General features: G+C 49.7%; 1 protein-coding gene across 3 annotated transcripts; it reads left to right on the plus strand.

The window, feature by feature from the left end:
- The first annotated feature begins 6,409 nt into the window (after window positions 1-6,409).
- On the plus strand, window positions 6,410-26,747 carry TEDC2 (tubulin epsilon and delta complex 2). 3 transcript variants are annotated; one of them, XM_057386095.1, is made up of 10 exons: window positions 6,410-6,447; window positions 6,525-6,623; window positions 6,824-6,873; window positions 7,322-8,024; window positions 9,375-9,428; window positions 11,288-11,372; window positions 11,713-11,821; window positions 12,042-12,143; window positions 12,553-12,764; window positions 26,626-26,747. In XM_057386095.1, exons 1-10 carry the CDS (start codon window positions 6,422-6,424, stop codon window positions 26,743-26,745), a joined length of 1,560 nt encoding a protein of 519 aa, XP_057242078.1. In that variant the 5' UTR covers window positions 6,410-6,421; the 3' UTR covers window positions 26,746-26,747. The 3 variants fall into 3 exon arrangements, with proteins under 3 accessions (XP_057242078.1, XP_057242077.1, XP_057242079.1); XM_057386094.1 differs by lacking the exon at window positions 26,626-26,747 and adding an exon at window positions 14,981-15,565; XM_057386096.1 differs by lacking the exons at window positions 6,525-6,623; window positions 26,626-26,747 and adding an exon at window positions 14,981-15,565.
- The last annotated feature ends 701 nt before the right edge of the window (window positions 26,748-27,448 follow it).

Below are 27,448 nucleotides of genomic sequence, written 5' to 3' on the forward strand. Positions count from 1 at the left end.
ACTGGATACACACTGTAGTCCCATCTGTTTCACACACCAGAGGCCTCYCTTCTCCTCCCTGTTTTATTTCAAGCAGGGTAGATCCAATGCAGTACTCAGGAAGAGGGTGAGGATACAGAGTATTTCCCAGAGAGTATGCCCCTGTTGTCAGCATTTTTCAGCTTTACAAAGCTAAAGCAGCCCAGGTTCTGTCAAGGGAGGCTTAGATTGGCTGTTAGAAAAAAAAAAATTTTCTCTGGAAGGGTAGTCAGGCACTGGCACAGGCTGCCCAGGGCAGTGGTAGARTCACGAGCCCAGGAGGTGTTCARAAAACATGTGCACCTGAGGAYMTGGTTTAGTGGTGGGTTAATGTTTGGACTCGATGRYCTTAGAGAGCTTTTCCAACCTCAAGCTTTTATGATTCTGTGATTTTATGAACTAATGTAGCTGGTGAGCTGCAGCTTGGGAACCTGCTTGGTGGATGGGATACAACACCCACTGGTGCTTAAAGCTCATCTCAYTCCAAGCCCTGCCATAGGCAGGGACAATTTCCACTAAACCAGATTGCTCAGGCTGTCCMTTCCCACCCCATCTTGCTGATAGCCATGTGAATTCTGCAGGGATTTTGGCTGCAGTAAGGTACAGGGTCTGGGAATCTATTTATAACCTGTATTTCCCACAGATTCATTTCCTGGAGTTTTTCCTTCAAAGAAATGACAAGAAGAGCTGAAGATGGATTTTGAATATTTTTGTTTTATTCTAGAAGCAYAGCAGCATCCTCAGGCTTACATTGGGAACACTGGGACGTTTTCCTCTTCTCTGGCTCAGAAATAAAAAGGATTTTGTAGGACATTACCCCTGTGCTAGTTTGGGCTGGAGTTAATTTTCTGCACAGTGGCTGGTCTGGGGCTGTTTGGGAATTGTGCTGCAAACAGAGCTGATAACCCAGGGATGTTTTTTGTTATTGCTGATGTCAGGAAAATTAATCCACAAGCACCAGAGGTTGATGTCCAAAAAAGGAGACAGAGGAGTCCCACAACTTTATTCATGAATAAAGGGAGAGGTCATGGGCATTTCCCATGTGGTCTCTCAAATTCATAGGGGACAGCAGCCTCTTTTTATCCCAATTTCCTGGCTGCAGTTCCCTCTCTCTTTCCCCATTGGCTGAGGTACTTGAGAGGCACAGGCTCTCCAAAACGCCTGATGAAACCCCCCCTTCCATCATACATTGCTCCCTTTCAATATACATCTCTGTGTCTGCTCTTGTTGTCTATTAATATAGTCTGGGATAAGTCAATCAGTGGATTTCCTATGGAAATCCATCCTATTGTTTCCTTCTATCTCCCAGTATCAGCCTTATCTTACCTCAAGAGTCAGAGTTTGTAAAGACACTCCCTTCTCATTCTTTTCATTGAGCAGGGAATGCTCACTCAGTGCCAAGGGCTTTGCTGCTCCTCACCCCACACTGCCAGCAAGGGGCTGGGGARGCATGAGGAGCTGGGAGGAGAAYAGCCAGGAKAGTTGATCCCAACAGGAATATCCAGACAACRGGGGGTGAAGCTCAGTGAATAAATTTGGGGAAGGAAGAAGGAATAGGGTTATGTTTGAAGGGATTGCATTTGTTTTCCCAAGTGTGCAGAAAAGCCATGCTATGAAAAGCCAGTGTCCATAAAGGAGACAGAGGARTCCTGCAACTTTATTCAAATAARGAGAAAGAGTCCACTGGGGCATATGCCTGTGGGGTTTTCTCTCTCATGGTTTCGGAGGGCACAGCCCCCTTTTATCCTAAACTCCYGGCTGCACACTGCCCTCTTCCTTTCCCCAYTGCTGAGGTACTATGATGGTACAGCCTTACAGAACCTCCTACCACATATTCCCTGTTTAAACCTATCATTTACTCCCCAGTTCAGAAAGTCAGGCTTGTGCTGACCCATTTCTCTGTTTCAAGAGTCAAATGGTCAGGGATCTGTTGGCTTGCAGTTAGCAGAGACATTAAGACCCATTTCAAAGACGTTAACACCCATATCTCACTCATGGAATTGTTTGTGAAGACAWTAGCACACATCCTCCCTATCACAAGGAACATGTCATGGAGCCCTGCTGTGCCGGGGAGGGCTGAACACCCGCCCAAGGAAGTGGGGAATTAATTCCTTGTTCAGTTTTGCTTGAATGGCTTCTGCTTTCCCTAATAAACTTTTTTATCTCCACCCATGAGTTCTCTCACTTCTCCGATTCTCTCCCCCATCCCACTGGGAATAGGTGAATGAGCAGCGTGGGGCTGAATTGCTGSTTGGGATTGAACCTCCACATCCCGGTGTACACAGGAAGGATTTTCCTGTGTCAGCTCGGCAAACAGCACYGATCCCCACAGGCAGCACACAGGAGGAGCACAGCTCATGGAATAATATAATGTAACAATAATATAGAAAGTGTGGRGAGGTTTTTTAGTGATGAAGTTTATCTCCTGCTTAATCTTTTTTTTCCTTCTTGTTGTTCAGTGGTGTGTGATGTCTGCTTGAATTTTACCCCAGGGAAGCCTACTGTGATGGGCTATGGGCAAGGCTTTCAAAGAGTTKTAGGCACCCAGCAGGAGATCCCAGTGCCTGGACAGTTATTTTTATTGGCCGACASGTATTTGAGAGTTGAGCTCTTAGGAAAACAAAAATAGGGTTTGCAGAATATCACCTGACACCTGTCAGCCTGAGCAGTGAATGAGTGCTGACAGAGTAACTTCCACTACATCTCACCTAAACAAGGTCCTCATCACTGCAGGCCCCAAAAATAACTGATGCCAGAGCCTTGTACATCACAGAGTATTTTAACCTGTCTTTTGTAACTAAAGCTTTGCACCAGTTGAAATGTTACTTATCATGTGTGATAGGTTGAGGTATACCCAGTATTTTCCCAGCAAGGAATGCAGTGAAGCAGAAACACACTTCAGGCTGTGTTAGTTTAAAACCCAGGCCCTGGCACAAAATACTCCTGTGCCAACTGTGCCACACCAGGTCCGTATTGGGGCCAAGGCCTGTTGCTATCTGAACAGAATATGGCTCTTTGCTGCATCTGCCCCTCTGAGCACAAAGTGCTCTCAGTGAAAAGAGTCAGACACACACACACACACACACCCACACACACACACACACACCCACACACACACACACACACACACACCCACCCTGTAACTTTTTCCTCAACTGGCTTTGTCAGATGATCTACTGGTAAGCCAACCACCCACAAGACAAGGTAGGAACTGATTTACCCAGCAGCTGCTCTGTTGCAAGGGTCCTCAGAAGGTGAGACAGCAGGAGCCCATCATGGAGCTGTGGAGGGGAGTGGGAGCTGAGCTGTGATGTCCAGTGTTGGCACASTTTGAGCCCTGAGCATCAGCAGGAGAGTGGTTTTATCTCAGTTAGGAAGTTTCTGCWCTCCACCTGCCAATTATCACCTTGCCCCAACGCCTCTGCCATGGTTTCACCCATGGTTTAACCAGTGCTCACTGGGGCTGGMAGGGGCAGGAAGAGCCTTGCCCTCCCCACCTCCTGCCACACTGCCCCTCCTRATTTTGTGGTGGCAGCAGTTCTTGCCTCATCTTAATCTTAATCTTAACTCTAAAACGACATGCAGATTGTCATCTGTCCTTCCCAGTGAAAGGAATGAGAAGGGAGTGTATTTACAAACAAACTCTGACTCTAGGGGTAAGATAAGGCTGATACTGGGAGATAGAAGGAAGCAGTGGGAARAATTTCCATAGGAATTCCTTTGATTGACTTATCCCAGACTATGTTAATAGACTACAAGAGCAGAGACACARAGATGTATATTGAAAGGGAGCAATGTATGGTGGAAGGGGGGGTTTCATCAGGTGTTTCGGGGAGCCTGTACCTCTCAAGTACCTCAGCCAATGGGGAAAGAGAGAGGGAACTGCAGCCAGGAAATTGGGATAAAAAGAGGCTGCGTCCCCTAAGAATTTGAGAGACCCGATGGGAAATGCCCATGACCTCTCCCTTTATTCATGAATAAAGTTGTGGGACTCGTTTGTCTCCTTTTTGGACATAAACCTCTGGTGCTTGTGGATTAATTTTCCTGACACCAGTGAGGTGCAGATTAACAGCAAAGTGCCTGCATTACAGCTTTCTTGTCTTTTGCGGGGAATCCTAMTACCTGCACAAAGCCCAGAGGCTCAGGAGGAGCACACACTTGGTTCATCTCTAATACAAAGGGATCTYTGAGTTCTGGGGATCATTTTTAGCACAGAGACTTGATGCAAAAGGTAGAGATGTCAGTAGTGCTGTTCCAGTGGGCTTCAGGACTCAGGTGACTTTCCCAGATTACAGCAGCCTCATCCTTCTTTTGGCTGTTTTTAATACTTAAATGTCAACAGCATGCAGGTGCCTAAGCAGACTGTCACTCTTGCCCAGGCTGCGCTCCCTCTGGGACAGCAGGTGATGCTGGCGCCTCCAGAAGTCCAGGGCTCCATCTCCTGGCCAGTCCCAGCCTGCAGGGGAACAGATTTCGGCACCGCAGTATTAGAGGAACCTAAAGTTACTGGAGAGCATCCAAAGGAGGGACACGAAGATGGTGAAGGGTCTGGAAGGTACTAGAGCTGTGTGAGGAGTGGCTGAGGGCACTTGGCTTCTTCAGCCTGGAGGAGGCTGAGGGCAGAGCTCACCAGGGACGGCAGCTCCTCCCAACGGGCAGGTCCAATCTCTGCTSTGTGACCAGGGCCAGGATCTGAGGGAACGGCCAGAGCTGTGTCAGGGGAGGGTCAGGCTGAGTATCGGGAAAAGGTTGTTCCCCCAGAGGGTGCTGGGCAGTGCCCAGGCTCCTCAGGGAATGGTCCCGGCCCCAAGGCTGCCAGAACTCCRGAAACATTTGGACAACACTCTGAGGGACAGGGTGGGATTGCTGGAGTCTCTGTGCAGGGCTAGGAGTTTGACTTGTGATCGCTGTGGGTCCCTTCTGATTCAGGATATTTCACAGTTGTAGAGAAGCAGCTGTCTGAAAATGAGCTCCTCTTGTCCTGCTGCTGTGTTCCCTGGGGTCTCAGAGCACTGCAGTTGCTGACTTTGTTGGTTAAGCTATTTTTGAAGTGCCTCACATCCCTGTCAGCCCTGCTGAGCCCAGGGTTATCYGGCTGGGGTCTGTCTTGGCTCGTGAATCAGAACCAGAAATGTTCAGTGTTCTGACAGTGAACACTTCTTGACAAGATATGGGGCAGAACAGGGCCAGCCTAACTGTCAGATTCAGTTGCCAACTCTACAGAAAGAAAAATCATTCTTCACATGTGCCAAAAGTGTAAATTACAACTGGAAGAATGTTGTGATGGCGAATGCAGAAAGTCACAATGTGTGATCGATTCCATGATTCTTTTGTTATTCTGTAATGTTCTATAAAGGGTATTAAAGTCCTGTCTCCAAAAATCACCTGGCATTGTAAATGTCTCCTTTTTTAGGGTCTGTGGTCACGCGGCTGCAGGTAACCATGAACGTCTCCACCTGAAGATTCAGTCGAAGGCAAAGAACCAGTTTTTTCCTACTTTCTAAAATTTTCTTAACTTCCATTCTGCTGTGCAAGGGGGAGGACCGGATTCCTGCTCCTCAGCTGCCTGAGCAGACAGTGCCGAGTGCCAGCTACGGGCTCTTGTGGAGAACTGCACTGCTCCGCAGCAAGAGCTGATCCTGACGGGATCCAGCAGCACTCGGAGCCCGCAGTACCAACCYGGCAGCTCCCACAGCCGCAGGAAAAGGCAAATTCCCCTCTCAAAAAAACCCACAAATTCACTTCTTCGCTGATGCAAACCAAGGGCAGCAGCAGCAGTTTGCCGTGCGCTGTGTTGCTGCGCTGGTGGTGGCTCTGCCAGGGCTCCTATGGGACCGAGCCGACACCCGCCCGCCGGGACGGTCCCGCTTCCACCTCCAGCTATGGGGCCTGTGCGGCGCCCGGGGGGGAGGGAGGACTCCAGCCCCACAGCACGGGGAGCTCTGTATACTCGGGACGTGCCACCAAGTCTGTAGGGGACAAAGCCCGGTTGTGCCCTGACCGCAGGAGGCGGGTGCCAYAGGCTGCGGCACGGACCCGCCCTGCCCAAGCCCCCGCCGCCGAGAGGGGAGCACCGAACGCAGCGGAGGGAAAAGCGGCTTCCCCGCGGCCGGCGGRGGATCCCCGGCACTGTCACGCCCGCCCAGGCCGCCACAGAGAACACCGAGAGCCGGGCAGAGCGGCAGCGCGGAACCGCCCGGAACCCCTGAGGCCCCGGGGCTGCTCCCGCCTTCGCCGCGCGCGGGACACGCCCCGCCCCGGTCCTGGCAGGGCCATAGAGAGCGGGGCCATAGGGAGCGGGGCCATAGGGAGCGGGGCCATAGGGAGCGGGGCCATAGGGAGCGGGGCCATAGGGAGCGGGGCCATAGGGAGCGGGCGGAGCAGCCAGGACCCGGCTGTGCCGATGCTGCCCATGGGCTGCGGCCGAAGGTGAGAGGGAGATGGGCCTGGCGGGGCGGAATCGCCGGCCGGGTCCCGCTGGGCGCTGATCGCGCTGGGCCTTGCAGGGCGGCGGYGGCGCTGAGGGCGGCGCTGGGCGAGGGCGCGGAGCGGCGGCGGGAGCTGGAGCGGCGGGCGGCGCGGAGCAGGGCTCTCTTGCGGCGCTGGTAAGTGCGGGTGCTGGGAGAGTGGGGACCCGCCCGACACCCTCCTCCCCGGGCCCCTCCATCGCCAGGGTGCCCCGAGCCCGGCCTGGGAGGGAGGCCCGGGCGCTGGTCCCGCAGCCGTGTCCGAGTCCCCGCGGGCCGGGGGTGCTGGTCCCGTTCTCGTGCAGCAACTGGTCCCCGTCGCTGTTTGTTCTCCCCAGGGATGATGAGGAAGAGGAGCAGCCGCAGCCTGGCTCCAGCACTGAACATGGTGAGTGCCTCCCCYGGGCCAGTGCTCCCTTATGTCACACCGACCCTGGGCCAGTTTCGGTGTTAGGAGTCATTCCAGTGTTCTGCATCGACCTAAGTCCTCTCTCTGCCTTTTTCCTCCCACTTTCCTCGTTGGGTTTAGCTTGCACTTATGCCTTGTTAGCCAAGGCCAGTGGTGAAGTGACTGTGGGCCTGACCCAGGTGTGGGAATGCCACTTGTTGGGGTTGACTTGGGAGAACTATCCTCCTGTGGCTCACATCTGTCCTGGCTCCTCAGAGCTTCTGGKAAGCCTGCCTGTATCCTCTGTGCCCAGTTGCTGTTCCCACAGCCAAACAATTACTCCCCCTGCAACGTTCCATCTATGGCACCTGGAGGATCAAGCTAAGTGAGGAGACAAATGGGGAACATCCAGTTTTGAGCCTTCTGACGGTGTTTTCTCCTTCTGCAGAGGACAGGCCCTCACCTAAGGAGCTGGAGGAGCTGGAACTGCTGAACAGGGCCTTAGAGAAGGCACTGAAAGTCAGGAAAAGCATTTTGAAGACTCCGATAGAGGCTCAGGGAGCCACAGGACAGAAATGGGCAGGTGAYGGACCTGATCCCAAGAAAGCTGAAGAGCATCAGGTACCTGCTCCCAAGAATGCTGAAGAGCAGCAGGTGGCTGTACCTGTTGAGGATGTTCCTGAGAGCAAAAARGTGAGAGCTGGAAGCAAAAAGCCTTCATTGCTGAAGAAGCCCTCTCTGTATCAGTTAAGAGCCCCTTATAGGACTGACCCAGATGTGAAGAAACTGCAAAGGAAAGCCCCAGCCAGGTGTGTTTCTCAAGGCCCCAGGACAGCTGGGAAGATCTCCTCAAAAGGTGTGACTACCAAACAAGGAAGGAGTCACAGGACAGCAGCTGGTGCCAGTGCCAGAGAGGTCTGTGCTGCAACTGAACCCCAGGACACACCTGGCTTGTCTGAGTCTGTCCCAAATGAGCAGCAAAGCTTTTCTGGAGGTGCTGGGGAAAAAAACTCCATAGCTGCTGGCAAGCAGTTACTTGATGCAGGAAAGAAAAGTTCAGGTTTCCWGGGAGAGTCCAGCAAAAAGGAGGACACTGCAGGTGCATGGGGAAGGAGCATCTCAGCTGGGACAGGCACCCTGCAGGAAAAGGGGTAAGTGTGGGAGGTGGGCACCTCTCCTGTTCTGCTCCACACTCACAGCACATGTACAGATTGTCCTGACTGCAGCTGTTCTGAGGGTCCCAGCATGACTTCATCCTCGTCACGTCCCTCTCAGGAGGAAGGATCCTATACAATTTAAAAGCYTTTATTGTGGCTTGAGTAAGTGTTTTCATTTTAAGGGCTTATTCTTAGCTGGGACTTTGAAAACCTTTCAATTAAGTCTTTTGATGTTTCATAGTCCCCTGTGAGTGTTTTGGAAAGCTGTTGCCGTAGAACTTTCATGAGCCTTAGCTTTCCTCTGAGTGCACTCTCTATTATAGCATATTGATTTTTTTATTTATTCTGGTTTTTACACAGTGATAATACATAATGCATGAATTTGCTCTCTCTCTCTCTCTCTCTCTCTCTCTCTCTCTAAAGCATGTTCCCAGTGTTGTTCAGAGTGATGGCATCTGGGTTTAATACTGTCCCTTTTAACCTGTAACATACTGCCCATGTAACAAATCAGGATTGACTTGAATACGGTTGTTTTAGGGGTTTGGTGTAGGAAAGATTTATGAAGGCAGTGTTACTGAGATTCTCTGTGGAAAAACAGCAAAATAATAATTGGAAGATTCACTTTGCATTCAGACCACTCTGTCTTAAGTTATTTTTTTCCTCTTTTGCTTTAACAAAACAGTGAAGTTCAGATCTGATGTCCCTGGAAAATTCTGAGGAATACTTCTCTCAGCTGCCACAACTTAACTCTTGTGTTTATGCAGGGAGGAAATTATCTCTTTTCACTGGCATTGGAAAGACACCAAGTGACAGTTGCTGTGGGAATGGGGATCTGGATTCAAACATTTACTTAAATTCCCAACGGTGGCCTTGTATTCCTAGTCTGCATGTGACTAACAACTGCCAGCCCTCCTRTTTTTGTAATAACTATTTATGGATTATTCTGTTTGGGGTCAAGAATCATATTCCCAGTGGAAGCTGGAATGTCCCTTTGCTATTTGAGTGTGATATGGTGCTAAGCAAAGCTGCCTTGTCCTGCCGAGGTAGGGCAACAGGTTGTGGCACAGTGGCTTCCCTGAACGTGTTGTTTCCATGTCARTATTCTGCTGTGCCGTGGCTTTGCTCCCAGTTTCCCACCCTCTGGCAGCTGGTGGTAGGGATGCAGGATCCTCCTTCCCGGAGGACAGTCTGAAGACAGTGGTGGATCCAATCTCCAGAGYTGCTGGCATCTCCCATCGCAGCTAAGTTAATTTCAGATTTTGACAAAACACCATTTTCCCTGTTGGAAGACAAGGCTCAGTTAATTGCTTTCCAGCAGCCAGGATTGATCCTTGTGTTTTGCAGATGCCATCTGAAGCTCCCCCTTCCCTACAGGAAASCCTATTCCAGGAACTCCAGGTAGGACCAGCCTGACCACTTCAGTCCAAAACTACCCTCAGCTTCAGGGCTGGGAGGAGGGGATGGGTGTGGCTGTGTTGTGTGTCCAGGGGAGGCAGTGACCCCATGGGGTGTGGGGCCTAACCTGGAAGSAGGAGGAGCTCCCATACTGCAAGGCTGCTGCTGAGGATGTGTTCTCATGTTATTATAGCCACTAGTGCTGCTTTTATTTTCCAAGTGCTAATTACTGTTAATCACTGAGTCATAAAGGTCCTGGAATGCTTTAATTGTGGGTTTAGCAGTGCAGCAGAGGTCTCTGCTGGTACGATGCACCTGTTGAAGGCAGGACACCCCATGGGGWGGGTGTCTGTATACACTATCCAATGAAAGTTTCTCCAATCATCCCTGCCCTGCCTCTGTAGCTTGGAACCATCAAGGCTGTGTGTGTTGGAGGCTGGTTCCTGCTGCTGAACTGTTGCACAGAGCTGATTACAGTGTTACTGCAGTTATGGTGCAGGTGGTTAGGGTTTGGGTGCTCTAGTCCATTCTCCAGTCTTCTGGAAAGGTTTCCCACATTCTGAGAAATTCACCAGATTGCTCATTATGTGCTTTGTTCAGATATTAAGCTTAAACCATTTCTTAAATCTAATTATAGCCCTTTGTGCTGCCTTCAAGAATTTTTCCTCCTCTTGGGAACTATCATTTATCAGACACCAGTTTGTTAGTTGCCCTTCTGCAAGTTGTAAAGACTTTTATACCCTTAAGTTTCACTTCTAAATTGAGCCTTTCAGCATTCTAATCACTTTGGTGTCATTTTTATACTTCCCACTATTGCTTCCAACTCAGTAACAGATTGAGAATAACCTTTGCACTAGAGATCCCTTGTGGAGGGATTGCATCTTGCCTGCGAACTTCTGTTCTTCCCTGTTCCATTAACCTTGCCACTTCTTTGCATAATTTGTTTCTGAAATCTGCAGATTTTAACATGATTTAAAAGACCCATTAAGCTGGAGAGAAGACACATGCACACTCGAATTAGTCAGGCACTGCTGAACTATTTTAAGCTTCCTCCTGATGGCTCTCGCTTACTGCATCAGGTTTTGGGAGACAGTCCTTAAGGAAAGGATATGATGGGGACTGTACATCCATGAGGATGTTGAACTCTGTAAGTGAAATGCATCTCTCTGATAGTGCTTTTATTTGTGCAATGCTTTATTAAAAAAAAAAAAAAAACCAAAAAAACAAAAAAACTGGACTTGTGTGAAGTTCTGGCCAGCCTCCTCATGGTATTGTCCCTAAACCTCTGTATTGCATCCCTGACATGCTGCTGTCATTCTGCTTGACAAACATACCACTTCAGCCCYCCCCAAAAAAACATTAAAGAAGAATCTTGAGGAGGTTCGGAATCKGAAGTAATTGGGGTGAGAGGTTGTCCTATCTGCTCTTTATTCAGTTASTAAAGGTGCACCAAAAAAAAGTACAGAAATGCAAATTACTTATTCYTAAGAAAAAAAAGAGAAAATTTGTTGTTTCCAGTGGGATGTAAACACRGGACAATACAATAGAATGAGCGATGTGCTGCAAGTTCACATTCTGCTTATGAAAATGTKCTGTCTGTCTTCTGATCCTTCCCCTCAAAACAAGAGGAAAGAGTAATKGGTGTCTTGCAGTGTCTGTTGCTTTCTGCAGGGTGTGCTTGTTGATCTGATACCAGCTGTGGAAATGAGTTGGGAATGGCTGGTAAATAACCTGTGAGGGGGGGGAGGGATGTACTTGTAATTAAAGCGCTGATATGCCACCCTGGTGTGTCACAGCTCAGCGTGAGCACTGTCTGGTRCAAAAGAGTGTAACTTCAACTTTCTGCCCCTTTGGAATTTCAGGGCATGGGAGAGATGTCGTCTGTGCCAAACAAGTGCAGATGCAGCAGCTGCAAGAACCCGTTTTGTGGAGAAGATCCAGACAACTGTATCCTTTCCCAGCAGGCACAGGGTGCAATTGGTCTGCAGTGAGCTCCCAGCTGGAGAGAGTTGTACCTCCAGTAACAGCAGTTCCAGTTGGGTCTCCAGGCAGTGGGGTTTTAGTACAGCTGTTGAGCACTTAGAAAACTTCTGCTCCAGCCAAATGTGGCCACAAGGCAAACATGCCCTACACAGCTGTGCTGTGTTGTCCTGTCCTCACCTTGCCCCTGCAATGCCACTTCCCAGGCAGGTCCCCTCTGCCCTGATACCAGCTGGCCTGGCCTGGGGCTTGGGGTGCTATGCAGAGCTGGTGCTGTGGAACCTTCCTTAAGCTGCTGCTGTTTCAGTTTTGCTCCCTGAAGCTGACCCCCAGTCCTGCAGAGATAGAGGAAGATTTAAGGGACCTCCAGGATATCCCTTCCCGTCTGAGGCAGTATGTGGAAGCTGAGCCTGCAGGTGAAGAGGGAAAAAGGGGGAGCGGGGGCACAGAGAGTGAAATGAGGATGATTTGGGCTCTAGTTCCATGTGTTTTGTGTTCTTGGCGTGTGCTGGATGTGAGGGACAGAAGCATTCTCTGCCTGAAATGAGGTCTGGTGAATCCAAGGCCATTCTAGAAACTCTTTGGGGAGGAAGATTCCAGTGCTCACACCTTTTCTCTGCTTCTCTTGTATTGCAGACCCTCCCACTCTGCAAGGAGAGTATGAAAGCCTTCTCACCTTGGAGGGTTTGCAAACCACAGTGTCCCAGTGCCTGCAGAAGCTGCAGCAGCTGCGAGCAGGTAAGACAGTCCCTTTATTTGTGGTCAGGAATGAATGTGGCTGTTTTCCATCTGTGTGCAGGACACTGATGGAAACCTGTGATCAGGGTAATTTTTCTCCTAACTATCTTAATAGTAACAGAGCACTTAATTCTCTGGTGGCAAACAAAGCTGTAATGACTGTGTGCCACCTCTCTGTGTTCAGTAGAGACTCGGAGCTTTGAACTGATGCAGTTCAGGAGGCCTGGGAAGGGGACAATGCAGGCCATAGCTTAGGGTGTCCTGATTGTGCCATGTGTGAGGAGCTTACCCTGATTAATACAGTGTCATTAGTCATTCATTTCTGGGAACAGWAAGTAGATCATAAATTCTGCAAGTACAGATTTAACTTGTATGTTTTTGTCCCCTGCCTTTTCTTGTACCTTGGCAGCTCTGGAGTCCCAGCTGAGGCTSCGCCCAGACTGCACAGGGGATGTGGGGAGCTGTTCTCCAGCCTGTGCTTCTGCCAGGGGACAGACATGTAACAGTGTAGACATGCTGGCTGTCCCTCTCCTCTGTTACTCCAGTCTGCAGGAGCTGAGTGATCTGTTTGCCTTGAAGCTGCAAGTGTCAATGCTGCACCAAGAAATTGCCTTACAAAAGGTGAGTCAGGAGAAGTGTCAGTGCTCCTGGAGCAGGGAWGCAAAAGGGCAGTTGTAGGGCAGCAGCTGCTGTAGGGTTTGTTGATGGACAGGAGCAGCACAGCAAGTTCCCTCAGTGATGTTTTTGTKTTTATACCTTGTTCTCTTTGTTGCTGAATGGGACTTACTTGTTAGGGCCAGAGCAGAGGCCTTTATGAGCCTGACCCTCTCCTGATAAGTTTTTATTTATCGATTCTGAAAGAATTTGGCAGTGGAGGACATTGTTGATAATGCCTGATGGCCCTTTCTGTCAGGCCTTCACAGCCCCATTAGGTGACCTCCAGCTGGTGAACTCCTCTGTTCTCTGCTCCTTTCCTTTTAAGACTCAAACCACTGTGCTGCTAATCTTGCTTTTACCATTCTGACACTGTAAGAACAAGGTAGGAGGTGTTAGCTTCTTCAGCAGCCTGAGCAGAGAATCTGCCACACGAAGATTACTTGTTCTCAGCCAGCAGAAAAGGGCAGAAAAGATCTGTGAAATCACCTCTAGTCCTTTAACCTATTATTTGCCATTGACCTGAATGATAGAGGCTCAAAAAGTAATTTTTTGTAACCGAGAGAGGCATTATTAATAACTGACTGCAGCCCTGTGGCTGAATATAGATTGCTACCTTATTTCARAGGGGATTCCAGCATTATAATTCTGAACTATGGATCTATGGATTATGAAGGATTTGGTTTTGATTTTTTTTTTAATCTGCTCAAAATGAAGTGGTGGCCAAAGCCTGATTCCTGCTGCTCTGCTGGCTAACTTAGTTTCTTCTGCATATGTACCCAAATAGGTGCTTTGTGGCAGATGAACCCTGAGTGTCTGAAGTAGCTCTGTGTAGGGTGTGCAGGATAAGTGAAATTCTTGGTGCAAGTGAAGTAAATGGACATGGAACAAGATAAGTACCTTGGGAAAGGATGTACCTGTTTCTGGGCCAAGCCTGTCCATGACCTTTCCATGGAGGAATGCCAAGTGTCATAAAAATTCCTGGTAGCTCTTAGCCTGTCTTTGATGGCCCAGATCTGTTTCTTCTTAGGTATCAGGAGCAGAGCAKGTGGATGGAAGTGGAGCAGTGCAGCACTCATTCGTGTGCCACCTTTTCCCTTAGGCAGCTTTTATATCTGTAGAAAGTGACTTTCCAGAGATGAGCAGCTGTGTCCTGCTTCCCTGGCCCTGTGCAGAGACTTGTGTAGAACAGGAGAGGGAACYTGCAGATGCCCTGTACTCTGTTCTGTTTGGGTCTTCCTCTGTATCCACCAGGGAACAACCATGAGAATCACAGAATACTTTGACTTGCAAGAGACCCACAAGGATCTTTGAGTCCAACACCTGGCCCTGCAGAGACACCCCAAAAATCTCATCCTGTGCCTSAGAGCATTGTCCAAATACTGCTGGAGCTCTGGCCACCTTTAGAGAGGTGGCTGACATGTCCAGTTGTCGGCTGCAGGCAGAGTGTGCAGCAGGCTGGGTGGGTTTTGGTGTGCAGGCTGCTCAGACTTCATTACCTCAGGCCAGATAAAAAAAAAATCCCAGGTAAAATGTCTGTCTGAGCATTAATTCAAAAGTGGGGCACCAAAGACCAGTTTTTGATCATTGATTGAAGTAACCTATGCTTGAGTTGTCAGTGAGCCCTAATACCAGAGCTGCTAGTGATGCTGTTGGACAGCATGGCTGAGATCTCAAGATAGGTTTAACAGGCCAGCAGCCAGGCCAGGGAATGGTGGATAGCTCGAGCAGCCCCTGGAGCCTGTTTGGGCTGGAGCTGGCCACTTACACCTCTGTCTTGGAATAGCTGGGAGGTGACAGGGACAGTCCTGACTGAGGGGTTGCACTTACCCTTGGGTGAGTGAGCACTTCACCGTGTGGCTGCAGAGCTCCTGAACCAACACCAGCTTCAGTTTCCTGTGGGATGCTRATCTCATCCCAGTGCTGGGCCTTCCCTGCAGTGGGGGAACAGCACTACCACTTATCTTACTGCTCTGGGAATGCTGGGTGGCTGCTGAGGTAGCTCATGAGCAGAGAATGAACCTTCTCTGCCTTTATTAACCATGACAAAAGAAAGTATCCATCAATCAATTAGCCAGTTATTAGTCATACTGCTCTGATTAGATTTTATTGTTAAGCAGCCGCTTGATGGAATACTGAAGTGCTCCTGGCTCTGGTTAACTGTGTCCTTTGCTCTTGCCCAGGTGATGATGGCAGAGCTGCTGCCTGTGCTGGAGCCCAGGCTGTCCCGGGAGGGCTCTGCAGGGTTGTTCCGTGCCATCCACACTCAGCTCTGTGAGGGCAGCCGACGCTTTCCTGTGCTGGTGAGAGACGAGCTGCTGGACTGAGCTGGAGAGCTTCCTGCCAGTCCTGCACAGAGCCAGGWCAGCTCTGAGCAATAAATCTTTCCTATGAACCTTTTTACTCTGACTGATTGCTCAGCTAAATTCCAGGGGGTTGCTTTTTTTTATAGGCTTCTTTTTTAATTTAAAATTTCCTTTTGTATCAGGAGGAAAATAAGAAGGGACTAGAGCCCTTCTGCTCTGGAGCCAGGCTGAGAGAAGTGAGGGTGTTCACCCGAAGAAGAAAAGGCCCCAGGGAGACCCTAGAGCCCCTTCCAGTGTCTAAAGGAGTTCCAAGAGATCTGGAGAGGGACTGGGGACAAGGCTCTGGAGTGACAGGACAAGGAGAAATGGCTTCCCACTGCCAGAGGGCAGGGGTTAGATGGGATCCTGGGAAAAAAATATTTCCTGTGAGGGTGGGAAGGACCTGGCACAGGGTGCCCAGAGAAGCTGTGGCTGCCCCTGGATCCCTGGAAGTGTCCAATGCCAGATTGGATGGGGCTTGGAGCACCCTGGGATAGTGGAAGGTGTCCCTGTCCATGGCAGAGGGTGGGACAAGATGAGCTTTAAGATCCCTGCCAATCCAAACCATTCTGGCATTCTGTTGTTCTGTATCACTTTCTTGACCTGTTAACTCTGAGGTTTTGTGAAGCCGCTTCAGAGAATGGATTTTAGCTTTTCTTCAAGGGTTGTCTCTACCCAGCTCTGGATTCGTAACTGCCTCAGGCCACAGGCTCCTCTATGCAGACAGTGCAGCAGGCAATAAAACATGATTTATACAGATCAGATTGCCACTGGGTCATGGCAGTATTGTGGGTCATGGCCTTCCAGTACCCAAAGAGCCAGAGAACTGGAGCTGCTACTCCTGTCCCCAGCTGGCATATAACCAGCACAATAGTGGTCACTTAGTGTTCACTGACTCACTGTTTTCGATGCCTTCATGCACAGCAGCGGACGGATGGACAGACAGACAGACGGATGGATGGATGCAKGGATGGATCCCGGGCTCGCGGTGCGTGCCCGGCTGTGCCCGGCAGGTGGCGGTGGGATCCCGCGCTCCCTGCTGGAGGCGGCGGGACGCCGGGAATGTTCTTCCCTGGACCAGCTGTCCAGCAGACACYGCAGCACTTCCCACCTTGTCACCGTGGGAAGAGGCCGGCCGTGGCTCCTTCTGCAGTCTGTTTTTTTCCGTGTAATCACCAAATCCCCTGGCATTTCAGTGACAGGTAAAGCTTTGAAGTCAGGTGGAAAAACTGCTCGTGAGCACTCTAAAATTCCATTGAGGAAGTGWACCACAGCTTAGTACAGTTTGATTCGGACCATGTCTCTAAGCTGGACTCTGATTTGATTGGGGGTGGAAATTTAGCTCTTAGTAGTGCTAAGACAGTATTTTTTTCTGTTTTTCAAGGTTGTTTGGCTCTTTTGAATGTCTGTCTCTTTCTGACTCTCAAAATTCAATGAAAATCATTCATGTGATAGATGAAAATCAGCATATCTTACTTTATATTTTTATCATAGAMTCTCAGAATGGTTTGGGTTGAAAGGGACCTTAAAGCTCATCTCATCCCTSCCCCTGCCACGGTCAGGGACACCTTCCACTATCCCAGGTTGCTCYAAGAGCCATCAAACCTGGTCCTGAACCCTTCAGGGGAGCAGACACTGYCTTCTAAATTAGCGTGGTTAAACACACAAACATGTCCATGTTTTAGTTTGGAAGCTGACATTTGGTATTATTAATTAGGGTGCTGTTATGGATAACTTGTGTCTGTGAGTGCTGCATGAGTCATGGAGCATCTGCTGCTCAGTGCAGAGCAGACCAGTGTAAATTGGCAGCAACCTCAGGGCCACAGCGAGGACTGCAGAGGTGGGAAAGAGCTGGGAAAAGGAGACAGCCCACAACAGAGGCTTCACAGGGGTTGTTACAAACTCAGAGGACAAGTTGACAGTGCACGAGTCATGCAGAAGGGGTACAGAATGTCAGGTAGCTGGGCTGTTTTCTGCTTCTGGGTGCAATGGGGTTTTGTTACTTCTTCCCACACCACATTTCATAACTTTCAGAAGTGTGTAAGACTTTAAATCATTTGAATGACTCACTCTTTCAAACAACTCTTGTGCTATAGCAGAGATTCAATAGCAATTGAACTCAGGGGCTGAGGGGTCTTAATTACAGAATATGCCATTGTAACAGAAAGGAAGTACATCCATCTGAGATGAGGAGACAATGACAAAAGGTAGTGTTTGATGCCAGGGKATAGAATTACAGAAATACAGGAAATGAGCAGTATTTTTGGAAAGTGATAGATGATCCCAGAGTTGCGTAGACATGAGCTGAGAAAGCAGAGTGAGGGTCAGGGAGGATTAGCAGCTCTTGTTCCTTCTTTGTCCCCTGCAGAAGTGTTTGTAAGGTTTTTGTGTTTCCCCTACTGAAGGATGGGATCCCAGGGAAGAAGCGGGTTTTTTCTTGTCTTTCCAAAATCTGTGACTTTAAGCATTTCCAACTGCTACATTTTGTCKTTTTCATCTGGCTCTCTTCTTCCTCTCTGCAACTTCTCCAGGGACTSTGCTTGTTTTGCAAATGTGTTTGGCCAGTGGGAGCACAGTGGCAGTGTTGCTGGTGGTACACACTGCCACCAGCAGAACCTCTTGGGGGTTTCACATGCATCAGTTGTCTTTGGTTCCAGTTAGAGAATAATAAAATCACAGACTGGTTTGGCTTGGAAGGGATCTTAAAGATCATTTAGTTCCTGCCCTCGATGGGCAGAGACACCTTCCACTATCCCGGGTTGCTCCAAGCCCCATCCAACCTGGCCTTGGACACTTCCAGGGATTCAGGGGCAGCCACAACCTCCATTATGGTTAGGTCTGAAGTTCTGTTGAACCCTTCAAGGGGTTTATCCTGCAGATGTTACCAGATCTGCCACCAAGTGCTGCTGAAGCCCCTCCTTGCAAGGTGCCACAGGTAGAGACTCAACAGTCTCTCCTTGTCTAAAACAGAAAAAACTTGAGTCTTGGTAAGAAGAAGGATACCAGCAGTGGTGTGGAGGAATGTCCTGCCTCTTCCAAGCCTTCTGAGGGGTGTGGCAGCATGCAAGTGGTGACAGCATGACAGCCTGTGCCCTGCTGTTGTGACTGTCCATGGTACACTCCCACCCCTGGGGAAAGGGCAGGAGGAGCTCCCTTGGCCAGGAGCACAGGTTAGGGTTTGGAGAAGCAAACCCTGATGAGCTGTGTGAGGGATAAGGGAATTTCATCAAGGAGCAGGTTAAGATGCTGTTTGAAGTGGGAGGAAAACTCCCAGCCCCCTCTGAAATGACAAATTTGCTGTTGATATTATTCTCTAAATGGGCTTTCTGTGAGCTCCAGAGAGCACGTTACTTGATTAAAACAGTGTGTGAGTCAAGCCTGAAGCATTAACACCTGACTCAGCAAGTTGTTGTGCCAGTCTAGAGTTCTAGAARGGGCACTGGTGCTGCAAAATGCTGGGACAGAGAGCTTGGATTTTAAGAGAGCTACTGGGGCAGCTGTATGTCTTGCACACACATCCTTTGATTTTTATATTGTTTTACTCAAATCAATCTCTCCCTGAGTTACAGAATTCGGGGTGAGCTTGGCATTTCCAGCTGAATCTTTGCTATGAAGTTTTGTCCGCTTCTGCTAAATCTGAAAGGGGTGTTTTGGGGATCCATGCATGTGCAGAGCACACTGAGGATGCTGGATGTGGGAACTACAGGATGCAGAGAGCTCCTCCAGCCTGTCCCAGGGTGTCTAATTCTCAGTATACTGTAAGCAGTGAGTGGGAAATGCTTTAATAGCCTTATGAATGCCAGGAGAAGGAGCCAACAGGGATTTTTTGTGGGCAGACAGCCAGTTGATGGCTGTGCATTTCCAGTCCTGAGTCCTGTCACGGTTGTGGAGTCACTAAGAGGCTGCAGCAGATGATGGATCTAACACCAGGGCTTGTCACTTGTTATCTGTAAAACAGAGAATGAGATTATTTCACTTGCTCTTGAGCCTGGTTTTGCATTCTGTGCTCTCTGGAGCAAAGCCTCTTGTTTTGGTGGGCTTTGGTTGATTTTTTTTTACACTGCAACTGGTGCAGGTGACATCTGGTTTCACTGGCAGCTTCCTAGTCCTCCTTCACAGTCATTAAAAACAACCTCACAAAAGAAAACCCTAATCATTGCTCAGTCTGACATGAAAACAATTCATTAAATAGGTATTTAAATCTCCTACCAGCTACCAYGCAGATTGAGTACTGGTTTTGTAATCAACACCCAGAAGAATCACCAGAAGAAAACATGCATCATCTTGGTTTTAATTTGTGGAGAAAGAAGGGGTTTAGCATTGTAATCAAGAAAAATCTATRGCTGGTTAATTAATCTCAGCTCAGTTAGAAAGGAGAGGGCAGGAAGCAGTGTGCCACTTGTRCCAGGGGATAAAGAGCTGGGAATGGGAGGGGGGAAAAATTTAAAAGGGATTTTGAACTGTAATTTCAGAGAGCGCAAGTTTATAGCAGTGGGTTATTTAGACACACAAATGAAGGTGTTTGACTTCTTTTTAGCTAGAACAAGAAAGATAATTGGGGAATCTGGAGTTTGGATAGGAAAAGGTAAATAAAAGCAAGCTGTGAGTCAGTGGGGGAGCTTGACGTTGGAGAAAAGCCTGTCTGGAGTCTTCYCTCCTGGTTTCTGGGAACTCAAGCTCCCAGGTGTGCTCATGCTGCCAATAGGTTTATCTTCAGCCCTTACATCTTGTAGAGAGAAACAATTTATTTGTCTCATCTGAGCTCCATCTTAAAAGGAAGACTCAAGGGAGGCCTGATGTGCTGGTCCATGTCAGTAGGACTGCARTGGGGGCTCCTTCCTGCCCTGCAGATGACATTAGATTGTACATCCTATCACACAACAGCCCTGTAGCTCCTCAGTATCCTTTTCCATCTCAAAACTGTTGTGCCACAGCTGTTGGTTCAGCTGGCACAGCCTCGGAGCTTAGCTGAGGAAAAGTATGTTCTCTGAGGATCTCACCCTTTGGGGTTTTGCTTTCCTGCCTCAGGCTCTGAATTTCAGAACACACAGCAGTTTTCTCTCGAGGTGAAGTCTCTTAGAGGACACGTTAGCAGTAGACCTTGCCTTTGGAATTGTTGGGCAGCTGAGTGCTGTTATGCAAGGTGAGAGAATCTACAGCTCTCACCGCCTCCAGGATGGGAGTTTTAGGCACCAACCAAGCACAGGAACATGCAGGAGAGTGCACAGGACTTAGAGAATCATTTCGGTTGAAAAAACCTTTCAGAACTTTGAATCCAAATGTTCCCCCACTGCCAAGACCACCACTAAACCATGTCTACACATCTTTTAAATCCCTTCAGGGATGGTGACTCAACAAAAAAACTTTAAAAACTTAGTGAAACCATCAATAGTGTTTTAATTACAATATTGTGCTGACTGTGTAATGGGATAGAATTCGAATGGTGGGATACTGGATGCAGGGATGAATCAGACAGTATTTTTCATATTTAAACAAGTTTGAACATTTAAATTTAGGCATAACCACTGTTTCTGTGAGCATTCCAGATTCACTTTTAGGATCATTAGAAACTTTGGTGTGTCTGGCAATGTCTTTTCAACTATTTTCAGTTTAACTACCTGGTTTTGTCTCAGTTTTAAATGGTGTTGATTGTGTTGTATTGTAATGGAGTCTTGAAGGTGACAGAGCTCTCAGCAGAGATCCTGCTGTCCTTGCAAGAGCAACTCACCAGATTTAATGGAGCTGTTTGACTGAGCAAAGTATTAATGATTTGAATCATGGATGATCACATCTCCCTCCTACCAGCAGGAGCACTGCAGTCTCCATTTGCAGGGAGGAGTTCAGGGTCTTGCTTATGACAATGCAAAGGGCATMATTTGGGGTTTGGGCTTTTGATTGTGTTTTTTTTAAAGGACTAATTACAGTAAAATGGTTTATTCTTATGTATTAGGTGCATCTCTTATCTGTGAGCCTTAAACCCAAGTGCTCACAGTGCATGAGTCACTGGGCTCCACTGGTGCCATGCCCAGCTCCCCRGGCAGCGCTGGGAGTACCCACAGCACCTTCTCCAAGGGCAGACGATAGCAACAAAGCTGCTGTGGATCTTTTCTCCTGCTTTGCGGTTTTTCCTGTCTCATGCCTGGTTCTCAGTATTGTTTGAGCACMTGCTGTGGCCCGAGCTGGGCTGAGGAGCAGAGAAGGTGGGAAGGTCTGTACAAGCTCAGCCCTAATTCTCTGGGAAAGAACATGGCTATGGCTGGGTGGGTGTTGTAATGATCCTTCTCCATCTGCTCCCATCCATCTTTGAACCCACAGGAAAGCATCCTTCCTGTAAGACACGTGAATCCCTCATTTCAAGCACCATCCCTAGTTTGGAAGTTCCTCTGGAATGCTGTGGCTGCCACTGGCATCCTCCCCATGCCGATGCCCCAGAGGGGCTCCCCACACAGTGTAAAGCCACGGGCCCAGAATAGCTCGGAGATGTCACCCAGCCACTTGTCACTGTTGCCAAAGTCTTTGTTGGAGTGGATCAAGGTGACACTTGGCTGCTATTTTCAGCCCTACACTTCCTGATGGCTGTTGGCACTTTATTCCCCCGCTTTGATTATTTATTTATTTCCCTTTTGCTGAATCACAGACCTGGAAAATACTTCTTAGGTCACAGAGGATCCAAGAATGTGCCTCCTGATATATTTTGCTGCCTATTTTCCAGCTTTACGTGGCACRAGGCAGCTTAAAATGGACTCTGAGATGCCACCTGTGCTTCCTTAATGACACTTTCCCACTACGTGAGGAGTTTTTTCCCTGCTCTTTATCTTTAAATTAATAGAGTCTCTCAAAGCTTAACACTGGCTTTGCCAGGGTTTATTCTACGGTCAGCTGTGGTCTTTGGTGCCATATTCACCTGCTGTCATTTTGCTGYAGCTCTTCATTGCAGCCAAAGTTTATTTATGGTGGAGAACAGTTGTGCAATAAGTTGTTATTCAGTATTTTCTGGCCCAGTTTTAATTTATTATGTGGCTTTTCTATGAACTGTTCCAGATTTTCGTCATGGAAAGGGGCTCAGGCACTGGCACAGGCTTCCCAGGGCAGTGGTAGAGTCACCATCCCTGGAGGGATTTAAAAAATGTGTGAATATGGYACTTKGRGACAGGGGTTAGTGGTTGATGATCTTCCAACCTTAACAATTCCATGATTCTTTATTAGCCAGATAAAGGCAGAATTACTCATTTCCTCACAGAGCCCAAGGAAAAAAAAAACATCGTGGGGATTTCTAAGTTATTATAAACTGCTGGTATTTGTTGTTTTCTTTCCAGTTCCTCTGTGTGATACGTCAGTGCCTGGGGTCTGTTGGTATCTGATTTTTTACTAAGTGAGGGTCACTTGTTGAGAGCACAGTTCTCTGTGTGAGAAAGTTTCAGGGCTGTCATTTGCTGGATTTCTACAACCTAGACCCCAGTTTTGAGCTGTGTCCCAAAAATGAGCAGTATAATGGGCACAAGTGAGTACGCTCCTTTGACTCATGTAGGGACATGTGTGAATTGTGTAACAGAGATTATCTTTGATTGTCTTTGCCAAAAGATGTTATTTCCTGCAAGATATGTTGTTTTCTGTTCTTGTTTCCAGCCCYATTACCTTCTCGTTCTGGACAAAAYAAGGCATAATTCCTTCATATRGAAACATTCCCCTGTGCAGTGGTTCAGCCCCAGGAGGGAGCGTCTCCATCCCGAGCACAGCAGGACCTGCAGCCATCAGCAGAGAGAGTGGCACAAGGGGTCTCTGCATCCTGGCCCTCCTTACTTTCTTTTAGCATTTCCATGTGGTCTCCAAATTATTTTGGCTCCAATGCCTGCTTTGAGAAGGCAGGGTCAGTGTCTCTGGTCACTCACATATTATGGACCTGCCATGGGACTCCTGCCTCCTGCTGCAGCTCTGGGCAGTTCTAGGGAATGTGGATCTCCTCCCAGACCCTGCTTCTCCTGCGATTCCCTAGTGCTCAGCATCGTATTTGATTCTGGTCTTTCTTCAAAATCTGATAAATTCATTTTGTTTAGRGGGATCCAGCCTTCCTCATCCTTTCTTTGCTCCTCATTCCCTTCTGGGAATCTGAGTTTCTTGCTCCACCACCTTTCCATCTCCCACACAAGCCATTCACCTTCTCTGYTCTTTTCTGTTCCTCTTCAACAGGAATTTCCCAGGTTTTTCCTTCCTTCCTGCAGCTCTTTACCACTGTCCTGAGAGCCAGGCTCTGGAGCCTCTCCCCCAGCCAAGGGCATGGAGCCTGGCTCTGGGCAGCATTTGAGCAGCAGGGAGAGCTCATGTGCCCCATCCCTGTCCTCGTGGTCCCTGTGGGTGTCTGTGTGTGGCGGGGGTGTCATCCATCTCTGCTCCTGCAAGGTGACTCATCCAGTCCCAGCTGCACTTTCGTCTCCTCCTGTGGGAAGAGGGAGGAGGACTCACAAGTCTCTATTTCTGCTGTCAAAATTACACCCTTACATTGGGTACAGAAGGAGTGTAGAGGGAAGGAGGGGAGCACCCAGGCARAGGAGCCTGTCAGCCCCACCAAGGGTGCAAGATTCAGTGTCCAAAAATATGGACTCACACCACGCAGCCCATCCTGAAACCTCTCCCTTAGCACATTTGTGAGTTTATAGAAAACAACTACGACATTGGAGAAAGAGTTGCCTGAATTTGGCCCCTGATTGAAGGAGGGGAAGTTCATCCAGCTGCTTTCCACACAGTGTGAGAGRTTTCCTGTCCCAGCCTGAGCCTTGTGCAGGGCTCTCCTGCTCCTGCTTTTCCTTCCAAAGCACGGGCTAAGCCAGCTTGGCTCTGTGATGTGCACTCTGCTCTTGGCAGGTAATTTCTTTTAAAGCATCTGTGAACTTGTAGAGGTTCTTGGTCAGGCATTGCTGCTTCTGCTGCTTTGGAAGCAGTCTCTGGTGAACTCCATCTTGGCATAACAGGGAGGAGTTTGATGCATGCACATTTCCTGCAGAGGGGTGTGTRCCTGTGCCTTACTCCTGCACCATCTCCAGCAGCAGCAGCAGGTGGGAGGGTTGCTCCTGGAGCAGGAGACACAGGGCTGCAACAGCAGGAACACATCGGTGTCGCTGAGTCAAATACTCAAAGCCCTCCTGGATCAGAACTGAGACACGGAAATGGGCTTTTTACTGACCAGCTGGGACTTGTTTTTCTCACCTGCTGATTTTCAAGGCCAGTCACTGCTCCTCAGCACCACTTAAAMACGGGTACAGCTGTCAATCCACTAATGCTGTCGGGTTTTGATGGGAGCCAAGAGGCCTTTCCAACCCCCTGAATGTAGGCTGGAGATGTGGGGATGCTGCAGGGGGGTAGGACCAGTGCAGGGGGCTGGAGCTGTGTTTAGGAGCAGCATCACATTACCAGTTTCCTGAGAAGCAGTTTGGGAAGTGGCCTATTTCCAGGCTCATCCTTGGAGTATTTTCTYCCAGAACCCACTGTCAGCAGCAGCTGAACTATTTTAACTGATATTTTCTTCAAGGGTTCAGGGGTAAATTTAAGCTTGAACATTTTCAAGTTCCACAAAGSTCCGCAAAGCTGAAGCTGGAACTTGTGCTGGGTGGTATCAGCCTTCAGGGCAGGTTCTGCCCTCGCTCAGAGGGTGTTGACTCATGGTTCTGTTGCTCTTCTTCCCCTCTAATGAGCAATCAGGAGAGTAAATAACAAAACTCAGTTTGCAGAGCAGTGTGTGCTGCATGTCTGCCTTTGCTGGAGTTATTTTCCCACTGCTATTYCTGTGCAGAGCCAGAGCCCCTGTGCCCAGGTGCCTGGCATCTGCCTGCCTCTGGCAATACCATGGGAATTTTGGGAATTCAGCTGATACCTGACCAACCAGGTCCACTTCTGTGATTTTTGAATGTTATTTCAGAAACTAGGAGCAAGAAGATATGCCAGGGCTCTTGCAGACCCAGGCCTCTCTGTTTTGGTGCTCACAGGTTTGCACACAGCTTTCCTTTCACAGAAAGCCTGAAGAGRGGCAAAGTCTGATCCAAACCGTCTTTATCCTTCCCCAGAGGGGCACAACTCCGCTGGGGATGCTGTAAACAAGAGCAGTGCCCACAAGGAAGGGAGGATAATGCATTCCCTGTCCAGAYGAATGCCCAAACCTCCCTTTTCCTGAGTCTGTCCCATCAGCTCCTCTGATTCTCCATCTCAGCTTCCCCAGAGCCTYCSTCTCACTGCCCAGCTCTGCTTCTCCTGCAATGTGGATTTTCTCCCTTGTTTTTGGCTTCCTCTCAGTTGATGCAGAAATACAGCTGGGCCTTATCAGCTCGGGGGAAACTCTGACCTGGGAAAGGCTCCAGATCTTCAGGTTTGCTGCAATAGCTCATTCCTTTCCTCTCTCTTTCAGGGAAACCAATTAAAAAACCAAAATATTGCCAGAGAAACCAGAAGAGATTGGAACTGTTTGTGCCGTTTCCGGTCTCGGTGCCTCCCTGATACACTCATGGTAAAGGTGGCACGAAAATCTTTTGCCCACAAAAATAAGTCTGCTGATGATCAGAGCTGGGCAGGAGGATTTTGTACTTAACCCTCTCCAGGCTGTTTGTGTCTCCCTYCTCCCTGCCCAGCAGCCCTGAGAGGCATCACTGGGCTCTGCCACRTGCTGTTCAGGTGTGATTCTGTGCCAGAGCAGTGCAGAGCCAACATCACCTAGCTGTGCTCAACGCTGCTGTTTAAAAATGGTTAATCTGGCCACTCTGGATTGGGGCACTGCAGAGAAAGGAAGCAGTGCCTGGGGGTCCTGGTGGGTGTGGTGTCAGTTCCTACAGCCTGCGCCTACAGCACACACTCCTGTCCTTCCCAGGAGAGCTTTCTGTGGCTCTGCTTATCCCCTCCTGCCTTTCAGCTGCCTTTCAGCATCCTGCCCCCCAGATCTCATCCTGCAATTATCTCAAATCCCAAATCCTCTTGCACCTCTCCAGCCCCTTTCCTTCCAGGTCCCCTGACTGGTCACCCACTATTCCCCCCAGTGTTGTCCCCAGCAATGTCCCACCAGCATCACCAGTCCATGGGTCACCCGTGAGGGTCCCCAGCCCAAGCCCTGTGCCGGGGAACAAAGCTGGCAGAAAAAGTGACTTGGAAGTAGGTGATGGCATTGGCACTGCCCGCGGAGGAGGCAAAGGGGCTTAGGGGAGTGGCYGGAAGTCCCGCTGCCCGTTCCCTTGGGATTTTCCTGCCCCTGGGGCTGCAGCAATGTGGCCCTGGGGGCAGTGGGCAGTGGGGACAGCGCCCCTGCCCCAGCTCTGCGTGGCCAGGATCCGGGCCGGCGGAAACAGATACAAATGGAAAAAACACGTCCCAGGAGCGATCCCAGCAGGGCTGCAGGCAGCTGCCTGCTCACAGCCCGAAACAGTTAACGTGCGGCGAGACCGAGCGATCCTCCCACCGTCATGATATCACCGCTGCCACCGCCAATCCTTGTTCCGGTCCTCTTGCAGCCCTCGCTCAGTCTGCCAGCAAAGGAGCCGGGAGTCAAAGCTGCGAGTGAGTGCCGCGGYAGACAGGATCCCGGCCCGCCTGCACCTGGAGCCGCTGGACAGAGTGACTATGTAGAATAGGGATCTTCCCTCCATCACCGGCACCGCGGCTCTGGTCCGTCCGACACTCGYTCTGTGCTGCTCCTTCCTGGGTTTTCTGGCCAACATGATGGGCTGCAAGTCCAACTCACTCACTTGCCTGCAGGGAGGAAAGCCAGGGCTGCCGCTGGCCACAGCCACCGATTCTACGGCTACACTCAACAAACTGGCCCTGGCCACGGGCGGGACGGAGAAATCCTGGTACCGCTGCATCTTCCCCTTTGGCATCGTCTCCGTGGTCATCGGCGTCGCAGCGACGTGCATCACCTTCACCATCAATGGCCCCCAAATGGACATCGCTAAGGTGGTCTCGGTGGCCACCTTGATCTTCGGGGTGGGCCTGCTGGTGGCTGCCTATGTRTGCTGGCGGGCCAAGCGGGAGCGGCAGCGCAAGCGACAGCGCCAGGAGCCCGTGGCCCTGGAGCAGGGAGCCCTATGACCCGGGCTGGGGGCACAGGCTCAGCTCCGCCCGGAGCCCCCTGCTCACCCCCCTCCTCCGCGAGCAGAGGGGTGACAGTACCGCCTTTGTCGCACCCGAGGAGGTCCGGACCGTGCCCGAGGTCAGCTTGCCGTCATTGCCCACCCCGCCCGCGCCAGCGCCCGGCCATCCCCCGGCCATCCCCGCTCTCGGCATGGGGTAGGGGCAGCCCAGCCACGCGAGAGGCTCCTTCCTGCCTGCCTGCCT

Source organism: Malurus melanocephalus, unplaced genomic scaffold (assembly GCF_030028575.1).
Source record: "Malurus melanocephalus ecotype Western Australia unplaced genomic scaffold, MMel_1.1 scaffold_913, whole genome shotgun sequence".
Lineage (NCBI taxonomy): Eukaryota > Metazoa > Chordata > Aves > Passeriformes > Maluridae > Malurus > Malurus melanocephalus.